The following is a 22,946-nucleotide window of genomic DNA, read 5'->3' on the forward strand; positions in this document are numbered from 1 at the left end:
TGTGCGATGAAAATAATATAAAACACATCTTGCGTCTTTTAACTCTTTCATTTACCACACACACACACACACTAGTAATTAGACAGTACGACATCCCACCAGCCCATCAGAACAAAAAGTAGTCGTCCATACAAGAAAAAAAAAAAAAAAAAAAAAAAAAAAAAAAAACGAAGGGCGAAATTGTTCCTATGTCTCTCAAAGATAAAAAGTTTACCAGATATTTCTCTGGTGTGTCACTGGAACAATTTTTCAGCACATCTGCGATTAAATCACAATATTTTCAGTTCCTTTACAACCTGAAACAATGATTGTTGTGCTAAATACCTAGATAGCAATAATGGTAGATACTATTTTCAATTTATGATTAATTTCCTGGTAACAGTTCCCATGAATCATACTGTAGTACCTGTTATACATTTAGCCAGTTTGATCTCTTTCTGGATTAGTCTCATTGTTTGGGGAACAACACGACATATTATGCTAGGTTGTTGCAGCTGCTGTTCTTGCACCCCCTTATTTACTACTGTGCTGGCATGCAGCTGTAGTCATAGTCTGGAACAAAACCCTCATGCTTGTATGTAAGTGATGGATCTGACTGGCAACTGCTTGCAGTTTTAGTAAACAGCCAGTTTATTCCTTGTTGGGATCATGAAATTGAGATTCAGAAAGCATCACACCTGGTTGTGATGGGTACAGTGACTTCAGGCGAGGGAAGATCATTGCTTCCACAATGCCAGATGACCATGCACATACATAACAATATGTCATCATTCATTCAGTTGAAAGTCAACAAATGGAACTCAGATTGGCTACTTGTAATCAAGACCAGTGTTGTGTGCAGAGGTGGTTGTCTGCCAGAAAAAAAAAACCTATAGCTCAAGTGTAGGCATCTGAAGAAGAGGAAGAGGAACTACTTTAAACTGTCCTCAGGAATGTGGAGAACAGAGCTTTTATTCACTTCAGAATCCACACAAACGTATCGAATTGATTTCCAATGATTCTGCTAAGTCTCTCATTTAGTCATTGTAGCTTTAAATGGCTAATTGCAGTGAGACAATATAGTGGGGTTAGCATTTGCTGTATAACCCTTAATTGCTAGTGTCATGTTGGTGAGAGAGGCTTATCAATTGCCTCTGACAAGTCTTGGTGGTCACTGTCTATCTTTATCATAGTCTACAGTCAACCACTGAGAGTTTTGGAGGTCAATAGTAATTCATTGAGTAGAATATTCTTGGTGAATATCAGAGTCCACAGGCTGGATGAGAGCAAAATGTGGAGCTGACATATTCCACAAATGTAAGATCATTTCTTCTAAAGGCAGGATTCATTACAAAAATAACCATTGTTATTTTTGTAATTTTATAATTTCAGCACATTATGGTAGTAATGCCCAAGACTCACAATCTACATTCATCAATTCTTGCCAAAACATGTTGAATCCTGAGTTATTGCAACTGAAAAAGAAAGTGTTCCTATGAAAACAATCTTTTTCAAAAACATTTCTAACAGGAATAGGCTTTACAACAACAAAATCAATCAATTTTTGACACTGTAATGTAATTGGAAAGATAAAAAATCTACTCACCAAGTGGCAGCAGAACACAAACATAAAAGAAGGTTATAATTATGGAAGCCCCCAGAGCCAGTGGCTCCTTTTTCCAGCAGAAGGGCTCAAGGGGAAGGAAAAGGAGTGAAGGAAAAGGACTGGACGGGTCTAGCAAAAGGCATAGATTTCAGAAAATTCTCCTAGAACCATATGTAATTTACAACGGTACAAGCTCCTCATGGAATAAACTGGGAAATTTAAAAAAAAAAAAAAATAATTAAAATTTTAAATTTTCTTTCGAAAAGAACTTATATTAACCTATGTATTATTGTATACCATGTGAAAGGGTGTGAAAATTCGTAAAATGGTATTTATCCCAGGTCTGTAACTTCTACAGCAATTCTAGAAATTGATATTTCCCGTTTTTGGGACCATTTATGATAGTTTCACAGCTCTGTAATTCAGAAATGAGTTGACATATCTCAGTAAAATTTCATATTTTTCTACATTTATACCAACAGTACACCAGTGCCAAATTTCAAGAAAATGGTGGAGATTTAGCACTGAGTAATGTCAATCAGTGGACAGAGGCAAAGTTCAAATGTCTGTCAGCAAAACTTCCCAGATTTATGGATTTGTAAGCGAGTTGTGAATGTCATTTTAAGCAATATTTTGGCAGATTCTTTAGATGTTTTTCTTGGATGGGGTGCAGGGCAGATACATATGCTGCCAGTCTGAATCATAATCAATAGTTGGTTTACATTAAATAGGCTATAGATTCGAAACTTTAGACAGTTTTTCAAAATTGGCTCTATTATTCCTCTGAATCTGTTTAGTTTGAGGCCAGTATGGCACCTCAAATGAAGGCTAAAAGTGTACCCTCTCTTTCATAATTGCAGTCCGAGTTTATGTTCAGTTTCTGAGGGCTCAATTTGTGACATTTCTTCCTTCCTTCCTTCATCACTGTATAAGTGAGTGGGTGAACCCTGCTACTCATTCTGACTTGTATAATGATAGTACATGATGAAGAAGGTATGCATAATATGCTAACCACTATGGAAACCTGGGCTAGGAGGTTCTGCTCTAACATATCTGAACAGAGTGTAATACATTTACTTAAAAGTGGAATTCAAATTGAAGATTGATTTTCCTTACCAGATACCACCTTGTCGAGGTAAGTCATTTTGCTGATGGTGTCGTAGGAAATTTCACCATTGTTTTCCTTCAGCACAGTGTCAATTTCATCATGTAATTTGCTCTGTACATCTGGGTTGAGCGCCAGTTCATGTAGAGTAAAGCTTGTTGCTGTTGACGATGTCTCGAAGCCCGCAATGAAGAAGACAAATGCCTGTGCTGCCAAGTCGTCCATTGACAGTTCTATAGAAAGACAGATAAAAGTTTCTGTCACAGCAGACTAGGTCATAAAATGTGAAAGGTGATATTATTCAGTTAAGTAATGGTTTTAGTCAGTGCTTGATTTGGAAAAGCAGAGGTTCTGGTACTGTGACCTTGTGGTGGATGTTTTCACAATTTATACTTCTTAAAATGTCATTTTTATGCTTTTCTGAGCATTTTAAAAGTGCAAATACAATACCTGTACAGATAAAAAAAAGTTGTTTCATACCACATTGTAAAATGTGTGGATCTGATTCCTTTTCATCAGTACATGGTACCTGTTTATATCATCACAAATCAAGCACTGAACTTTTAGTATAGATCACTGTGTATTGGCTGTTTGTGTGTGTGTGTGTGTGTGGGGGGGGGGGGGGGGTATTCCACATCTCCTCCTAAACCACTGAATTGATTTCACACAAGCTTATACACACACCATTTATGGTCTATGAAGAAATAGTGTGGCTCTCATTGGGATGTTGATGACATAGGAGGTGGGTACAGAGGTAAAGGGGAGGGAGAGAGACCAGAAGCATGGGGGAGGGGAAAATGACCAGAGAAAGGGGGAGATGAAGATGGACAGGGAGAGGGGAAGTGGAGATGGACAAAGAGAGGGGGAGGAGGAGATGCACAGGTTAGGGGAAGAAGGGGATAGACAGAGAGAAGAGTGAAGAGCAGGAGGTGTAGAAGAGATGTGGAAGATGAGGAGGTCTACTGTTCAGGTGGGAAAGGAGAAAGTGTGTAAGGAGGCAGATGTAAGAAGGAGAGCATGTGAGGAGGAAGAAGGACAGAGTGTGAAAATGGGAGTGAGAAAGAGAAGGGAAAAAGTAGATTAGGGAAGAGATTTAAATTTTTCCTTATTAATTTGATGAAACAATAGAGACTCAGACATATTTGGACGTAGGCATAGCCATAAGTAAAAAGCTAGTGTGGTATAAAAATATTTGTATGTATGATAAACATCTCCTAAACTACTGGATCAATTTCAACAACAGTTAGTATACATTATCCTTACTTTGTGGAGAGAAACGTTGTGGGTGTAAGAGTCACCTGCTTCCCTTAGAGTGGGGTGGGATGGGGGGGTGGGGAGGGGGGGGTTGGAAAGAGTGTGATATAGAAGCATAACTCAGGAAAGACAGGAGCTATTTCAACCAAATTTTGTATGTAACTGACTCGTTATTTGTGTAACTATTTGTATGGTAGTACTATGTGGGAATTATACCTGCAATACCTCCAGGGATGAGAAGGCATGACAAAATATAAAAAAAATACTTGATTGGGGTCACTATGGTGATTTGTGGCAGTGCAGATGGTGTCATACCCCTTTGTTAGGAAGGGGATGGATGTGCATAGGCAATAACATATCAGCTATCTCTGTGAAATAATGTCTTCCAAACTTGGCACACTTATCACTTGCTGTTTGAAAACAAATTACTGTGTGTGAGGATGAGGGTGAAAAAGGTTGGCATAAAAGCATTTTTCTAGAAGCCCTGGAACAATTTCAACCAAATTTTGTGCATATGTGACTATTTGTTTAAAAATATTGAGGGAGTAAGATACTTGTATGAAAACAGGGGTGGGCATGGAAACAAGGTGGTGTGCCATATATAAATCTTGGAAATGACCTGTTGATATTTCTCTTCTGCACTTAGTTGACTGGAGTACACATGTCATTTAGTGTATGAACCAGGTTGCAAGAATGACGCCGCAGCAAGGCAATTGTTTTTTGAGGCTGTTTTACATCAAAGATCGTGCCACACAGCAGAGTACCCAAGATAGAGTATACATCTGCCCGGGAGTTGCATCGTATAAAACAGCAGAGAATAAGGTGCATAGATGGTTGTAGACATGGGTAAGAAGATAGTTTTTAAATCTGTGTGCAGCCAGTTAGAAAGAGAGAGCCATATGGCATTGTCCGCAGAGGGAGACCTGAGCCTAGTCGGGAAGACATATTTTCCTTGTTGCAGACTGGTACCTTTCCACACTGTGTGAGAGTTGTGTCTTCAGTGTGTCTGTTGAGTGTAGAGGGTGGTATTGTGGTTGTATTGTACAATGTTGAGAAAAGAGAGAGGTTGAAATTCATTGCCGACACACAGCCTATACATCTCCAATAGCATCAAGGGAACTGGCAGGTTTAGTGCCCCATTCAATAAAAAGATCAACATCAATAATGTTACATGTCCTCATTACATGAAATGTCATGGGGACTTTTGGAGTTAAATTCCAGGACGTTTGCACCAAGTCTGGTCATCTGAAACTTTACTCTTCTTGCCACTCAAATATTAGCTGCAAAAATTTTTCCCACCACTAAGATATGAGCTGTCAACCTCAGAGTACAATGCCACCTCATAGGCATGTGTCAGCAATGATGTCTACAGAAGCAGGTCTGCAATAATAAATGTTAGACTATTTTGTTTAACTGGGATTACTGCCTTTCAGTAGCCAAGTCAGGTGTTAGTCTAGGGAACTGAAAATGTTGCAGCTATTTTTGGCAAAATTCGCATCTGTTTTTAGGAAACTGCGTATTTTTTGACAAAATTCACATCTTTTTGTTTACAGATTATTATATGTACAAATGTAATGGATGTTATGTTATGTTCCTGGAGAGCTATGAAACTGATTGAAAAGAAAGAAATGGTGATTTTGGGGTTTGTAACTGGAATGTTTGTGTTTGCAAAGCCTTTAACAGTTATTTCCCGAAATGGTCTTTGCTTATTTTCTTCTTTTGGGTCTATTTAAGTTTTCATTTAATGATTATGTCTGTTGAGAAACAGCATCATTTTCATACCTCTGATTTAAAATGTTTTCGACATTATTTTACTTAGTTTGATAGTTACAAATTGTAGAGTGTTGATTTCGACCTTTTGTGGGCAGTCATGGCTGTGCAACACATACTTGTCAACACTATGGATAGAAGCAACAAGGTATGTAGCATAGAAATATCCATGAAAATAACTCTTCACATATTAGGGGAAGACTTCTGGAGTTGTCGAAATGCATAACTGTGGACATTTATTACCTTTTGTTTATTTGCTTTTTCCTTTTAGTCTGTAATCTATACACTGATCAGCCAGAACATTATGACCACCAACTTACTATCGATATAAACCCGTCCAGGCGATGACCTGCTATCAATATAAACCCATCTATGAGATAACAGTGTCATTTGGCAAGGAATGCCTGCTAGTCAGAGACACACATGGTGCATGTAGTGTCAGTGAAAATGGTGTCCATGTGTAGAACGGGTAAGGTACATGATCTACAGGGTGAAGAAAAATTGTGTCAAGAAATTTTAACCCTAGATAGCTGATGCCAGTAGGAACCAAAATTACTAATGTTGTGAGGTCGACAACACACCATATTTAAACTATGGAAGCCTAGCGCCACATGCTCCGATTGGCCATGGGATTGCCCTGTTGCCATTTGTCGGTTGGCGGGCAGTGCCATGGTTGTTGGTTCACACATGCAAACATCCCTTGCCCCGTCGCTGCCCCAACGTGATATGCACTCTAGTCAAATAGGTCTTGTTGTTTGTCTCCACCTCACGTCAGAGGCATTCACACGTAAGCTTGACTTTGGAGCACACACACATCACATGTGATTTAGTCATACAGTAAGCATAGTGGCACAGTATTTGTTTGAAGAACAATGAGATATGGTTTTTGTTTATGGACTAGGCGATGGTAATGCACATGGAGCTTTACATTTGTATAAGGAATGGTACCCAGCAGGACACCACCCACACTCACAAACATTTATAGCAATTCACCAGCGACTTGGCAAACAGGCTCATTAGTGGAATATCATGGTGATGCTGGAAAACCTCGAACATGATGGGATGCAGCATTTGAAGAGACTGTTCTCGAGCACTTCAGGGAACACCTACAACAAGTACTCAAGTAGCTGGACACAACATGGGGGTCACTCATCGGTTAGTCTGGGGGGTTTTAAAGGATGACGGCCAGCATCCATTGACTTTTCACCCTGTCCAAGACCTAATCCTGTGGCGAACTATGAACACAGACGAGGGTTTTGCCAGTGGTTCCTGTGATGTGTTGCATGAGATCCCGACTTTCCCGCCATTGTATTGTTTACCGAGGAGTGCACCTTCCATTGGGATGGCCTTTACAATATTCGAAACATTCATTACTGGGCAAGGGGAAATCCTCAAGTCATGTATGTCCACAGACACCAGGAACGATTTTTGCTCAACATTTGTGTGAAATCAATTCAGTGGTTTAGGAGGAGATGGATGACCTCCTCAACTTAGTGGGGCAAATTACCTCCACTTTTCGCAAGAAGCTCTAAGTGGCCTGCTGGAAAATGTTCCCCTGGACATATGGCTACATATGTGGTTGCTGCATGATGGGGCGCTCATACATAACAGTTGTGCTTTGTATGTATATTTAAATGAACTCTTTAGTGCCCGGGTATTCGGTAGAGGTGCTCGTAGGACATGGCCCCCACAATCACCAGACCTCACGCCACCAGAATTTTTCCTGTGGTGATCCTTCAAGTTTCTAGTTCACCCACCCGGGTGCAAACCACCTAGAAACAAAGAGGATTTAATGGATCACGTTCAACATGCCACAAATCACATCAGGGCAATACCAGAAATCTTTGAAAGAGTTTGGTAAAACACCATTTGATGTCTCCAAGCTTGTGTCACATCAGAGGGCTGCACGTCTAATCACCTGCTTTAATTAAACAAATGTCCTAGCTACGAAAAAGCCCTTTTCAGGACCAACACAATTTGTAAAAGACTTTCTGAACACAAACTAACAGCTGTTGATGGGTTTGTTCCCAGTAAGTCTTATCATGAAACTAAAATGGATGTGTGAGGACCCCAGAAGATTTACCCCCAAGCCTCCAGAGTGGAAGACTGGCACACTGAGCATGTGGACCACCTTGGCTATACTGCGATCTCGGGCAGGCAAAGCATTTGTGGTCATGTGTTGTCCAGAGCATCTGGCAACAGGGCTATAATGTGGAAAGTTGGAGAATGTGGCGCCAATTTTCCATAGTTTAAAAACTGTCCATTGTCAATCTACACAACAATAGTAATTTTGATTCCTTCTGGCATCATCTATCTGAGGTTAAAATGTTGTGACACAGTTTTTCTCCATCCTGTATATGAGTGTGACTGAGGGCAGATTGTGATGGCGTGGAGGCTCAGCATGAGCATTTTGGAAACTGCACGACTTGTCAGGTGTTTGAGGGGTGCTTTGGTGAGTGTTTCCAGCATGTGGGGAAACCAACATGAAACCATGTCCAGACATCGTGGGGTGGGACGGCCACCTCTCATTACAGATGTTGGACGTCATAAGCTGGGCAGACTGGCAAAACAAAACAGGCAGTGAACTGTGGTGGAGCTAACATCAGAATTTAATGTTGGGCAGAGTACAAGTGTGTCTGAATGCAAAGTGCACCAAACACTCATAACAATGGACCTTCCCAGGTGACGACCCATCCACATACTGATATTAACACCACGACATCGGCAACCACAACTGGAATGGGCATGTGACCAATGGCACTGGACGTTGGCACAATGGCAGAGCATTGTATGGCCTGATGAACCCTGACACTTTACTCATCGTGTGAATAGGAGAGTGCAAGTTTGTTGTCTTCCAGGGAAACAACTTGTACTGCAGGATGGAGACAAGTTGCCGGTGTCTCCATTTTTTATGCCCTGGGACTTCCACATGGCCATCCATGGATCCAGTGCAAGTACCTTGATGGCCAAGGAGTATTGTACACTGGTTGTAGACTATGTACACCCCTTCATGACGATCATGTTTCCCGATGGCAGTGGCATTTTACCATGAGATAATGCGCCACGTCACAAGGCCAGGAGTGTGATGGAGTGGTTTTGAGGAACACAGTGGCGAGTTTAAAATGGTGTGATAGCCCTTCAACTCGCCATGTCTGAACTCGGCTGAACACATCTGAGATGTGCTCATCACTCCCCGCTCCCCCCCCCCCCCCCCCACCCCTACTAGAATTTTTGGGAATTAGGTGACTTGTGTTTGCAGATGTGGTGCCAGCCTCTCCAGCAACTTACCAGAGCCTCAGTGCTTACACACCCTGACGTGTCACTGCCTTATCCATGCCAAAGGTGGACGTACTGACTATTAGGTAGGTGGTCATAATGTTCTGATTGGGTGTAAAGGAACAGACTGTATGTGAACTTGAACTGGCATGAAAAGAGTACATAATATTTTAATGTGATTAAAACAAATATGTTAATAATAACTAAATATTATGCTCTGTGAGAGGGGAATCTACATGGAACACCTGTATAAAAGGAAAATAGTAATAACAGAAAAAATCTATGTACCATCATTTGGCCTTCTGGAGCATAGATGTCTGTTCATCCACAAGGCACATTTACTGGTCTATTGCACAATGCAGCATTGATATATAACAAATTTTGTAATTTATGGTTCTGGACTACACTACTATACAATACTACACTACACACCACTACACTACACAGAGTGAACACTATAAACCAGCAGAAGACCGCAAGCATAAACAAACTAGAGTTATTTATTTATTTTATCCATCTTTCAGCATTAACATGCAATCGATGTTGTCAGAAGAGTTACAGCTATTTGTACATTATGTTTTACATACCAAAATATTACATAGTAAAAATATAGCAATGTTGTAAACTATTAGCTTACAACAGCCTCTACACCTAGATCTATACATAACAGTAAGCCATAATTTATCAGCATTAACATGCAATCAATGTTGTCAGAAGTATTATAGCTATTTGTACATTATATAACAAAAATATTACATGGAGAAAAAAATGACAGTGTTGTACCCTATTAGCTTATAGCTAGCTGCCTCTACATCCATAACTATACATAACAGTAAGCCTTAGTTTATCAATAAATTAGATCATCTTTACCACTATTCGGAAATTCTTCTATACTGTAGAAAGTATTTTTCTTCATCCACACTTTGGTTTTAGTTTTAAAAATATCCATTGAAACTAATTGAGCCTGTACGGGTAAAGTGTTGAATAATTTTATGCCTATGTATTCATAGCTAGATTGGGTTTTCTTAAGCCTGGCTATAGAGGAGCGGTGCATGGAAACAAGCCCTCTTACAGGGCAGCCAGCTTATATCCGTGTTTTGAATTTCAGCAAATGTAGATTTTGACTCGTGGTCTTTGCAGAAACTTGACACGTGGTCATAGGGATCCCCAACCCACTCTGCTGTTTTGATGGTAGTAAAAGAACACGTTGATGTAACAGGAATAATTTCTTCACTGATATCAAAATCAGAAAACAATGAGCAACATGCAACACAAAGCATTCCGGCTACCACGCTACCACGCAATTGCTTGCTCATGTTGGCAGTGTTGTAAACCAGGTTAAAAAAGGTTCAAATGCCTCTAAGCATTATGGGACTTAACATCTGAGGTCATCAATCCCCTAGACTTAGAACTACTTAAACCTTACTAACCTTAGGACATCACACACATACATGTCCAAGGCAGGATTCAAACCTGCAACCGTAGTGGCTGGTCCCGGCGGAGGTACGAGTCCTCCCTCAGGCATGGGCGTGTATGTTTGCCCTTAGGATAATTTAGGTTAAGTAGTGTGTAAGCTTAGGGACTGATGTCCTTAGCAGTCAAGTCCCATAAGATTTCACACACATTTGAACATTTTTCAACCGTAGCAACAGTGTGGTTCTGGACTGAAGCACCTAGAACCATTCGGTCACAATGGCCGGTGTAAACAAGGTAGTTCAGGCCCGACAAGTACCAGTATTTCACGTAACCGTGGGAGGCAAAAGTTGTGGAACAAGTTCTGGCAAAACAATGTCTGTTCGCTGCCATGCGATTTGGACTGTTGCAAGTTTGTCAGTTCATCATCTCTGTTTCTTATTGTATGATTTAAAGCCTTTTTTTTTGGTTTGGTGTCTTTCAAAACAAAGCTGGTGTCATATCATTATGTTCCTAATTATGACCTTGTGTGTGTGTGTGTGTGTGTGTGTGTGTGTGTGTGTGTGTGTGTGTGTGTGTTTGTTTGTGTGTCTGTGTGTGTGTTTGTGTGTGTGTTGGACTCTGATTTGCATTGTGAATGTGTTGCTCATAACCTGCTTGATTTTTGCTTGCATCCTTAAAATTGCATGGAATAAATGATTCCACTTTTGTTTTTGTCTTACAACATTTAAATGTGTTGTAAGTACTGGTACATTATCCATGTTCTACTTTATTATAGTTTGCATCCATTTGTCGAAGTTTCTCACATTTAACGAATTCCATGTTAGAGCTTTTGACAGAAATGGTACTCAACCATATTACATCTTGTCACAGAATGAGTATGTGTTTCTGCATTGAATGGTTTTGCTTCTTGCCACTGATTGTGTGTATGCTTTGTGGTATTAGTGACAGTAGCCATCGTGCCAGGTCCTACTATGCACAAAAAAATATAGTACATGGAGTGCATATCTGTACATGAGATTGTGTGGTATAGAGTGAACTTACTTCCACGGTACTGAATGCTACTGCATTTAGTAAGCTCTAGTTATACAGAATCCACTAGTAGATACAATGATGAAAGCATGAGAGTGTGTATTATTTGCTTTTAAATTTTCATTGGAGTGGGAGGCTGAGTATACTGCACTGATTGTTGCTAAAATGTATTGACTGTAGTAACTGAGTACCTGTTAATAATGTGTGAACACATTTGCATAACTACTGCTTCATTTTTAGCATTTGCAGATAGGGAATCATTTTATCCATACAATATTACAGACGTATTCAAAACTAAAGCAGAGTACGAGGAATATATTGACAGTGCCATTCAAAGAGTGCAACACGCCCAAGAGAGTAATAAGGAACACAATGCGGTGAAACCACTTTCTGTGTCATGACATTTCAGATAATTTTTAAATTTCGAAATGTGCTAAGGTGGAATTATTCCTCCTTGATAATAGCTACATAGTCGAAATTACAGTACTGAGTTTCACAAATATATTATTTAATAGTCAAGAGGTGATTAAGATTTCTTGAATGTACTGAGGTCACAAAAACCTTTCAGTTTCCAGGTGCGCACTTCCCTGCTAGACTATGAGGCCCAACCGTGAAGCATAAATGAAGAATATTGTCATCTGATCGCGTATTTCGAATTAAAAATATATTATTTTCCACGCCATATTTTCTCGTACTCCAAGTTTACTGCCATGCCACTAGGAGTGCCGCTGTCGTTTCTCTGTACCCCTACAGGCTTTGCAGCTCTCATATTTTAATGTTTTTTAACGCAACCACAATTACAAAAACCCTTGCCACTTAAAACTGCCTCGTTAAAGTGTCCGCATTATACCAAATTTTGAACTGTAGCTAGAAGACAAACATAAACATTCCTTTGTCCTAAGATGCTAGGTCTCACGACTGAGTACTGTGTTGGATTACGCAGCATGTATCTTCACTGGCCACAATCGGAGTGTCCAGAGCACTGAGGGCACTGATATATCGTTGCGTTCGTACTCACGTTGTCAGGTACATTATCTTTATAAGCTGGGGTATATTTAATGATTTTGCAGTACAAGTAATCGAAAACAAAGTGGATTTTCGGTATTTATGCGCAGAAAATAAAGCTATTTCAAACTACCTGTGATAAAATAGTCCACCTGGACATAATTCACTTTGAAGTTGAATTTATTACGTAATTTAGCATTTTCGCATCTTTATTCGCATTTCCCGCAAATTGCAAATATTTCAGGTCTCTAAGTTACTAACTCAACTAATGCTGACATAGTCGACTCGTATGCAGAAGCATTACGTTATGCCCACCCTACATGCTTCTTACGTTGAAGATTTCTATATACAAGGACAGGTATAGAATTCTTTTCCTTTTCCACTACAGATCCTAAGCGGGGCGGCATATTTGTGGCGGGAAATCCAGAAAATTATATCTGGCACCAGTAGAGCAAATATTGTACATGATAAATTACTTCGTGTATGTCGCTGAACAGTAAGAGTGAATAATGTTTCCTTATTAAATGTCGTGACGATATCCTGTAAAAGCCCTGCTGATCACGCCTAGAACTCAGTCTTTAAAACAACAACGTCACGAGACGTTAAGTCTGTCCTTCCTTTCTCTTGGGACATTTTCCTACTGGAAAATCACTACCGTATTTTTTGCGTAAGTATTTTGGTGTCCGCAGCCAGATCAAAGCAGAGGATGAATTGTAACTTACATGGCATTTATTTGACTCAATGACCTGCTTAGTTTGAGCCAAAAATGTTTGTTAAATATCTTGTACAATTAAAGTGTTCAAAAGTGTTTGAATTCCTAGGGGACCAAACTGGTGAGGCGACGGTCCCTAGACTTACACATTACGTAAATTAACTTATGCTAATAACGACCCACACGCCCATGCCCGAGGGGGTACTCGAACGTCCGGCGGGAGGAGCCGCGCAATCCGTGACATGGCGTCTCTAACCGCACGGCCACTGCGCGTGGTTGGTACAATTAATTTGTACTCAAATGTAAGGAGAAAAAGTGGGATTTAATTAAAGCTTAGTAGAAGTCCTGTTCATAAATAGTAAATTTCATCAGATTGGACTCAAATGGTTCAAATGGCTCTGAACACTATGGGACTTAACATCTGTGGTCATCAGTCCCCTAGAACTACTTAAACCTAACTAACCTAAGGACATCACACACATCCATGCCCAAGGCAGGATTCGAACCTGCGACCGTAGCAGTCGCGCGGTTCCGGACTGAGTGCCTTAACCGAGAGACCACTGCGGCAAGCGATTAGACTCTACTGCTTCTATATTACTTTTGCACTGAAAAATCTTGTATTCCAGGAAGATCAAAGTAGCCGTATGCATCGAAGCGTCATTAAGAGAGTCTGAAGGAAGATTGCATCATACAGGTACATACAGAAGAAAAGACGAATACTACTTCCGATTTGGATTAACAGTGCTTCAGTGATTATAATTGGTGTAATACCTAAATCTACAGACATATTCCTCAAGCCACCATCGGTGCATGGCAGAGAGTACCTAGTCATTCCCTCACAGACGGAGTGGGGGAAAAACGAATGTCTATATGCTGCTGTGCGAACCCCGATTTCACTCATCTTGTCTTTGCAGTCCTTAAGCGATATGCATGTTGGTGGCCACAGGATTGTTTTTCAGTCAGAGGCAAATGGCGACTCCCTAAACTTTGTCAATAGCGTTATGCGGAGAGAACTTCTTATTTTCTCCAGGCATTCCCATTTTAACTCACAGAGTAATTCCATAATACTCGCGTCTTGCTCGAGCCTACCAGTAACAAATCTAACAGCACTATTTTGATAGTGTTTCGAGGCCTTCCTTTAATCCGACCCGGTGCGAGTCTCAAACACTTGAGCAGTATTCGAGAATGGGTCCCACGAGTGTTCAGTATGTCGTCTCCTTCATGGATGAGCTACACTTTCATGAAATTCTCCGAATAAACAGAGGTCGACTACTCACCTTCTTACAACCGATCTTACGTGTTCGTTCAATTTCACGTTCGTCTGGAACGTTAAGCCTTAATATCAAATCGACACGACAGTAATATTGTATTCTAACGCTACAGGATTGTCTTTCCTACTCTTCTTTTTCTTGTGCCTTCGTCCCGCACTTACGCAGGGTCGGCATGGTTTAGGTTTGATTTGGTAAGGGGTGGCCGGATGACCTTCCTGTCGCCGCCGCGGTGGATGAGATGATGTGGAAGACCACACAACACCCAGTCCCTGAGCGGAGAAAAATCCCCGACCCAGCCGGGAATCGAACCCGGACCCCTGTGCGCGGCATTCCGTCGCGCTGACCACTCAGTTACCGGGGCAGACTTTCCCTACTGATCCTCATTAACTAACATTTTTCCACTTTCAGAGCAAGTTTCCATTCAGCACACAAAACAAAAATTCTCTCCAACCCTTCCCGTACCTTGCAGGGACTCAACGATGACACTTTCCCGTACGCTAAAGCGTCATCAGCAAACAATCGCAGATTGCTATTCATACTAGCCGTAGGATCATTTACGTGTATGGAGAACAAGAGCTGTCCTATCACAATAAGAACATTATGTCACAAAGATGGATTTTATCCGGCCATGGACGAAAATGCGATATTTCAGGCCATCATATCTCCCATTCTGTTGATCACAAAGACAATTTAAACATTACATACTTCCTCCAGCCCAGGCAAATTGAGCTAATCGGACGGTTCTGTCCCATTAGGTGTGATCTAGCGCAGCTTATAAAAGCTCCGTTTTTTCACGGGAGGTTTCTGAGAAAACCGCAGAGGTATACGTATATGGTTACGAAAAACCATTAGTTGCGGAGATGGCCGCTTCTGTAATTTCTGTTCATGGCATATCGTTGACATTCTTTCCATATGTTCTTCATATGATATTCTAGGGGAACTTCGAAACTGTTTTCCATATCATTATCCTTTAGCAAGGTCCAGAGGTTCAAAATACCTTAGTTAAGCATATAAAAAATGAACTTAATATCAGTCTGAGAAGTAAATGTAGTTTAACTGGCGCAGTAATCAGAGGGCAAGGGTTATAGGATCATTGCAAGAGTTCTGAGACCACACAATTATTTAGTTTGCAGTTCTTCACGAATAAGACCATATGGGGCACTGTCTCTGTATAATGGCCAGTTCACATCTATACAAATAAGCCCAAAGCGGTACCATAATGACAAAAATGCGCTTAAAAATGTCTTAATAAGTCTGAAAAGTCTAAAATGAGTGCAAAAAATCGTGTAAAACTGGAAAGACTGCAAATATTTCTAGTAACATTTTTGCTCTTGTAAGACACAAACCATAAGCCAAGCGTTTTCGATGAATTGCGATCAATAAGCAAAATAACCAGAAAAAGGGTAACGTAAGCGATTTTATGTTACCATTATATTACGCATACTGATATGCTGTTTATGTGTTGAAGTATATAAACTGTCAAAATTTTACTGACCTATAGAATTCATTTTATATGAATAGCACATCTTCCTGTAACAGTGAAGAAAATAGAATCCGCCAGAAAAATGTTTCAGTCTTAGCATAAAAAGACGAATATGTACATCTTTAAAAGACTCTGAATGAAAAGTGGGGAATCAGCTGCCTCAGTCCTCCAAACGTATTCACGACTTTTTGGGGTAAAAGGGAGCAGTAGAGAGAGACAGTGATAGTGGAAGGGAGAGGAGATAGAGAGAGAGAGAGAGAGGACAGTGATGGTGGGAGAGAGAATGGGAGAAAAAGGAGACAGTAAGAGAGAGACGTATATAGATGGTGGCAATGAGAGGGACCTGCTGAATATCAAGGCTTAACTACAAAGAGAGACTGGGTAAATCAGAATGTCCTGTATTCAAAGAGTGCAAATATGTTCGCATGCCAAAATTTGTGGTGAGAAAGGCTGAACTAGGATCGAGGCAACCAATTGCTCGCTTTTCTGTCACAGTCTTTAACGAAAAACATATTCGCCTTTTTTGGTGCGACAGAAGCATTTTTCCTCTGGTAACTCATACGTCGTGCTTCACATTGTGTAGATATGCATGCGCTAATCCAAAAAGAAAGTATTTTTGAATTACTGTTCAAGTTATATATTTGGTTACACACAAAGTCAAGAACAGAAATGTAGTAACACAAAGCAATTAAGCTGGTAGACAGCATTTTCTAGTGGTACTTATCCAGGCACACGTTACCAGCATGTGGTGCATTCGAAAACACAAGAGATACTGGGATCAAACTAATTCTTACTAAAGTGAGTGACAGCAATTTCTTTTACCGACCCCTTCACATACACCACAGGAACACAACTTACAAACCATAGAACATGCAATCTGAGATTATGTGATACGTAGCCGCACAAAGAACATGATATTCCTACACGATGGCTTTGTGCCATTTGGAAGAGAGGACACGGTGAGTGTAGCTAAACACCAGCAAGAACAAGAAGAGAAGGAGGGACTTACTGTCAGGAGTGCCAACACCATTCTGATGCCCGTTCTCCACTGTCTCTCCTTTGTCAGGGTCGACATATCCCTTGTTTTTGAGCTGAATGAGGAGGTCCATGAAATCTTTCCTGCTGTAGTTGTTCTTCTCTCTGTAAGCGACAGTGTCTGCGACCATCTGCTGAAAATATCTGCTGACGTCTGTCGTTCCTCCTTTGACCCTACAAAAAAGATAATAATTATTTAATATTAACGCAACGACTCCTAAAAGCGGTTCCCCCTTTCTACTGTGAAAGACGATTGCTTGTCTAACATTTCCAAAATATTGTATGTAGCGGCCAATGAAAAATAGTGCTGTTCCAGAAAAAATGAAGTTCCTATCAGGTTGTGATCCACAAGGAGTGTGCAAACAACATGCGATGCTGACTGGTTCTAAGACGAAAGGCAACTGCTCAGTGCAGTGGACTGGTGCTATGTGTTCCGAATTTGAGGAAGCGAGACCGAGCATGGCTGACGCAGCGCTCGTAACTCATTCTATGCTCGACGCACGTCTTGCATTAATGGTGGATGCCAGGCGGCTATCGGCGCGGCGCTACAGTAGCAGTGAGACGGTCCATGACAACCAATGGTGTAATTTTCTCGAAAAACTGTCAGCATCTCAAAGAATGTGGAGCGCCTACGATCGTGAGCTTCTGGCAGTATATGAAGCAATCTAGTCGAAGCGCAAGTGTTCCAAGATGTTCACGTACCATAAATCGTTGACTTTTGCTTTCAACAATGCCAGCTGTTCTCCTCACCAATTGAACTATTTAGAGTTCGTAGCCGGCCGGAGTGGCCGAGCGTTTCTAGGCGCTACAGTCTGGAAACGCGCGACCGCTACGGTCGCGGGTTCGAATCCTGCCTCGGGCATGGATGTGTGTGATGTCCTTAGGTTATTTAGGTTTAAGTAGTTCCAAGTTCTAGGGGACTGATGACCTCAGAAGTTAAGTCCCATAGTGCTGAGAGCCATTTGAACCAATCTGAAGAGTTCGTAGCTTAGATCAGTACTGCCTTCAAGTACATTCCGGGAAACGCTAATGTAGTGGCCGACTGTCTTTCATGCGTCAACACCGCGACGAGTTGAATCGACTTTTCTGCTCTGGCCCGAGCACAAAAAGAAGACTAGGAACTCCAAACGACGCTCGTCAACGTGACACCATAACAGTTGCAGCTCGTCAACATTCTGGGAGAAGACGTCAAGCTCTACTGCAACCTCTCCCGTGGACAACCTCATCTGTTTCTTTTACCAGCTTTCAGAAAATAAACTTTTGACAGCACCCAGAACTTGTGCCATCGAGGAGTATGTCCGGTTTTTCGACTCTTTCCCCAACGTTTTGTGTGGGTTGGCACGGAAAAGCACTGTCGAGGATGGACAAGGACATGTTCACAGTGCCAAAGATGTAGATGAACAGTACGTTTTTCCCTTGTAAATCTAGATGCTACGCGACTACTTCCTCCATCGAACAGTCAACGCTACGTTTTCACAATGCTCAATCGTTTTACCCGTTGGCCATGGGCAGTGGCAATTGGTACCATTACCGCCGAAACATTAGTCTTTACATTTGCGTCAGCGTGGTTAGCTGTGGACGTCAGTTTGAATAGGACCTGTTCGCGCAGCTTGCTAGATTTGCGGGTATGTTCCTTGAAGCCGGAGTTCATGTGGACTTCGTCTCTTCCAATGGTTCTGATTGGCCTACAAACAGCTTATAAGCCCGATATTGATTCTTCGGCTGTGGTGTTGGTCTACGGAGAGACATTGCGTCTTCCTAATTCGTCGACGCAGGTACACTGCAAACTCCCTCGCAAGACCAGACGGATTTCTTATGTCGACTGCAGAATCACGTCGTGCGCATCCATCCCCCAAAAGCTTCCGTCACGGGACGCCACTTTTTTACACGCATAAGGACCTAGATCACTGCTCGCATGTCATGCTCCTCACTGACGGCGTAAAACCACCCTTACAATCTCTGTACCCTGGCTCGTACCGTGTCTTACGGGGAAATGCGCACACAATGGGTACTACCGCCATAGATGTCCATAGAACACCCAGCGACGCGGACAGCTCGCTGGAAAACTCAGCTGGAAAAGTCAGAATTCATCGCATATTCTTCATCTGCTTGAAGAAATGAGTACTCACAAAAATAAATAAAAATAAAATATCACATGGCGTATGATAATGGTGGGAGATACCATCATTGGGTTAGACTGAATCATCGGACCAGTGTAGCAGCAGCCTTTAACACCAGCATTGGTTCATGCTCAGGGCTTGATATTCTCCAGTTGCACTTTGGTACCATTACCGCCGAAACATTAGTCTCTACATTTGCGTCAGCGTGGTTAGCTGTGGACGTCAGTTTGAATAGGACCTGTTCGCGCAGCTTGCTAGATTTGCGGGTATGTTCCTTGAAGCCGGAGTTCATGTGGACTTCGTCTCTCTTTGTTTTAACGTTGTTAGCAAATACCCTACTGAATAAGCATTAATGGATCCTGTGACCGATTTTGCAGGCAATACTTGAAACACCATAACACTCCTTGTCCTGCATGTCGGGCAATGCGAAATCAACGAGGCCTCAGAAAACGAATGACAAAGCTCTCTGTCGGATCTTTCCATGGAGGAGATGGACAGAAATAGCTTAACCACCGTGTGACTTTAGTCTGAAAGAAGTTGGTGGACCTAAGCGACCAAGCACATATTTTCACAGAGAATAGCGAGGAGGGAACCCATGAAGCAAAAACACAATTTCACTATAAGGATGCACGAAACGACGGCGGGAGTGAAAGATATATACTCTCTCGATATGTTTGACAAGTATGTACTATTGGCAACCTAGCACAGTTGTTGCTTTATACAAAGAATGACTTGTAGATTCTCATGTTTCTTACAGGCTGAGATATCCCATAACACGTTTGACGTCATAACTTTCGGCGTGGCCATTCCTGGCGTCTGAAAATGACAGAAATGCTCTTCAGCACCATTACTGAAACTTTGGATCATTACATGGAGACACTCCACACATAGTGAGGCCATTGCGGTGAGGTAGTGCAAGATTGTATGACTTAACTTTTCCAAAACGTCCAGCATCTCCACATTAAGTGCAGATCTACATCTACATCCATACTCCGCAAGCCACCTGGCGGTGTGTGGCGGAGGGTACTCTGAATACCTCTATCGGTTCTCCCTTCTATTCCAGTCGCGTATTGTTTGTGGAAAGAAAGACTGCGTGGGCTCTAATCTCCCTGATTTTTTCCTCATGGTCTCTTCGCAAGATATACGTAGGAGGGAGAAATATACTGCTTGACTTCTCGATGAAGGTATGTTCTCGAAACTTTGACAAAAGCCCGTACCGAGCTACTGAGTGTCTTTCCTGCAGAGTCTTCCACTGGAGTTTATCTATCATCTCTGTAACGCTTTCCCGATTACTAAATGATCTTGTAACGAAGGGCGCTGCTCTCCGTTGGATCTTCTCTATCTCTTCTATCAACCCTATCTGGTACGGATCCCACACTGGTGAGCAATATTCAAGCAGTGGGCGAACATGTGTACTGTGACCTACTTCCTTTGTTTTCGGATTGCATTTCCTTAGGATTCTTCCACTGAATCTCAGTCTGGCATCTGCTTTACCGACGATCAACTTTATATGATCATTCCATTTTAAACCACTCCTAAAGCCTACTCCCAGATAATTTATGGAATTAACTGCTTCCAGTTGCTGACCTGCTATATTGTAGCTAAATGATGAAGGGTCTTTCTTTCTATGTATTCGCAGCACATTACACTTGTCTACATTGAGATTCAATTGCCATTCCCTGCACCCTGCGTTAATTCGTTGCAGATCCTCCTGCATTTCAGTACAATTTTCCATTGTTACAACCTCTCCATATGGTACAGCATCATCCGCAAAAAGCCTCAGTGAACTTCCGATGTTATCCACAAGGTCATTTATGTATGTTGTGAATAGCAACGGTCCTACGACACCCCTGCGGCACATCTGAAATCACTCTTACTTCGGAAGCCTTCTCTCCATTGAGAATGACATGCTGCGTTATGTGCTCTAGGAACTCTTCAATCCAATCACACAATTGGTCTGATAGTCCATATGCTCTTACTTTGTTCATCGGTGAGGGCTCTCTGAAAGTTCATATGTTGGACAAAACTTTGAAATCCAGGTATGGGGAAGACAGCATGCGGAAGTTCCAGTTCAAGGATCTGAAAAGTAGAATCAGTAGCAAGACAGCGGCCGTGAGCCAAGTTGGTGCTATGCAGAATGTTTTCTGTAATATACATGCCCTATTAGGGTTCGACATTCCGTCGACGTAGAGGCTCGGATAATAGGAGGATTGGGAACGAATTCAGAGGTTTCATTCTAAAGGAAGCATTCCAACATTTGCCGAAAGCGACGTGTGGACTCCCAGAAAACCTAAATCTGGATGACTGAGCGGATACTTAAATACCGTTCTCTGCACCGTGAGTCCAGCCTCTCACTCACTGTACCATGAGGATCTCCCAGTCCCCTTACATCAAATGGATCTATTTACAGTAATGAAGTGCTGCAGGTCTTACCTTAGGTAGTTCATTAACGTTGGACTGAGGAAGCTCAGAAGGAAACCGATGGCCGAACGCACAGAAGGCTCAAAGATTTTGCGTCCCCACTGTCGGAACTCGTGGTCTGGGTTCCGCTGGCAGTTGCACTCTTGGCCGAAGGCGACGGAGGAGATGACGTCAGTGGTGAACCGCGCTATCAGCTCGCGAACCTCCACCGATTCCCCGTGGTCCACCATCTTCCCCACCACGTCCGCCATCTCGCGACCACAGTCCTGGATCGTCTGCCACAGAAATACGTAGCACGTCTCTACCAGCGTCCGTAGGAGAACAGTACGCACCAGAGAACTAGCACAGCATAGGGTTATGAATATGTCTGCAGATCTTTTCATTCAGAAAATGTATCTTCAGTGTACTGTTCACGTAGTTGAAATACACTACTGGCCGTTAAAATTGCTATACCAAGAAGAAATGCAGATGATAAAAGGGTATTCATTGGACAAATATCTAATAGTAGAACTGACATGTGATTACATTTTCACGCATTTGGGTGCGTAGATCCTGAGAAACCAGTAGCCAGGACAACCACCCCTGGCCCTAATAGCGGCCTTGATACGCCTGGGCATTGAGTCAAACAGAGGTTGGTTGGCGTGTACACGTACAGCTGCCCATACAGCTTTAACACGATACCACAGTTCATCAAGAGTAATGACTGGCGTATTGTGACGAGCCAGTTGCTCGTCCATCATTGACCAGAGGTTTTCAGTTGGTGAGAGATCTGGAGAATGTGCTGGCCAGGGCAGCAGTCAAACATTTTCTGTACCCAGAAAGGCCCGTACAGGACGTGCGACCTGCGGTCGTGAATTATCCTGATGAAATGTGGGGTTTCGCAGGGATCGAATAAAGGGTAGAGGCACGGGTCGTAACACATCTTACATGTAACGTCCACTGTTCAAAGAGCCGTCAATGCTAACAAGAGGTGACCGAGCAATGGTCTTCGAGCTGATAGTCCATGCTACTGCAAACGTCGTCAAACTGTTCGTGAAGATGGTTGTTGTCTTGCAAACGTCCCCATCTGTTGACTCAGGGATCGAGACGTGGCTGCACGATCCGTTACAGCCATACGGGTAAGATGCCTGTCATCTGGACTGCTGGTGATTCGGGACCGTTGGGATCCAGCACGGCGTTCCGTATTACCCTCCTGAACCCACCGATTCCATATTCTGCTAACAGTCATTGGATCTCGACGAACGCGAGCAGCAATGTCGCGATAGTATAAAACCGCAATCGCGATAGGCTACAATCCGACGTTTATCAAAGTCGGAAACGTGATGGTGCGCATTTCTCTTCCCCACAACACGCATCACACCAACGTTTCACCAGGCAACGCCGGTCAACTACTGTTTGTGTATGAGAAATCGGTTGGAAACTTTCCTCATGTCAGCACGTTGGAGGTGTCGCCACCGGCGCCAA

General features: G+C 42.2%; 1 protein-coding gene across 1 annotated transcript in view; it reads right to left on the minus strand.

Moving 5' to 3' along the window:
* LOC126272837 (cytochrome P450 6k1-like) overlaps nucleotides 1-22,946 on the minus strand; it is a 57,220-nt gene that overhangs the window by 5,985 nt on the left and 28,289 nt on the right. The window contains exons 4-6 of the mRNA XM_049976040.1: nucleotides 21,495-21,757; nucleotides 16,916-17,115; nucleotides 2,702-2,923 (exon numbers count right to left, since the gene is read on the minus strand). Coding sequence (XP_049831997.1) covers nucleotides 2,702-2,923; nucleotides 16,916-17,115; nucleotides 21,495-21,757 — 685 coding nt within the window. The remainder of the gene's footprint in view (nucleotides 1-2,701; nucleotides 2,924-16,915; nucleotides 17,116-21,494; nucleotides 21,758-22,946) is intronic.

Source organism: Schistocerca gregaria, chromosome 5, assembly GCF_023897955.1.
Source record: "Schistocerca gregaria isolate iqSchGreg1 chromosome 5, iqSchGreg1.2, whole genome shotgun sequence".
NCBI classification, from domain to species: Eukaryota; Metazoa; Arthropoda; class Insecta; order Orthoptera; family Acrididae; genus Schistocerca; species Schistocerca gregaria.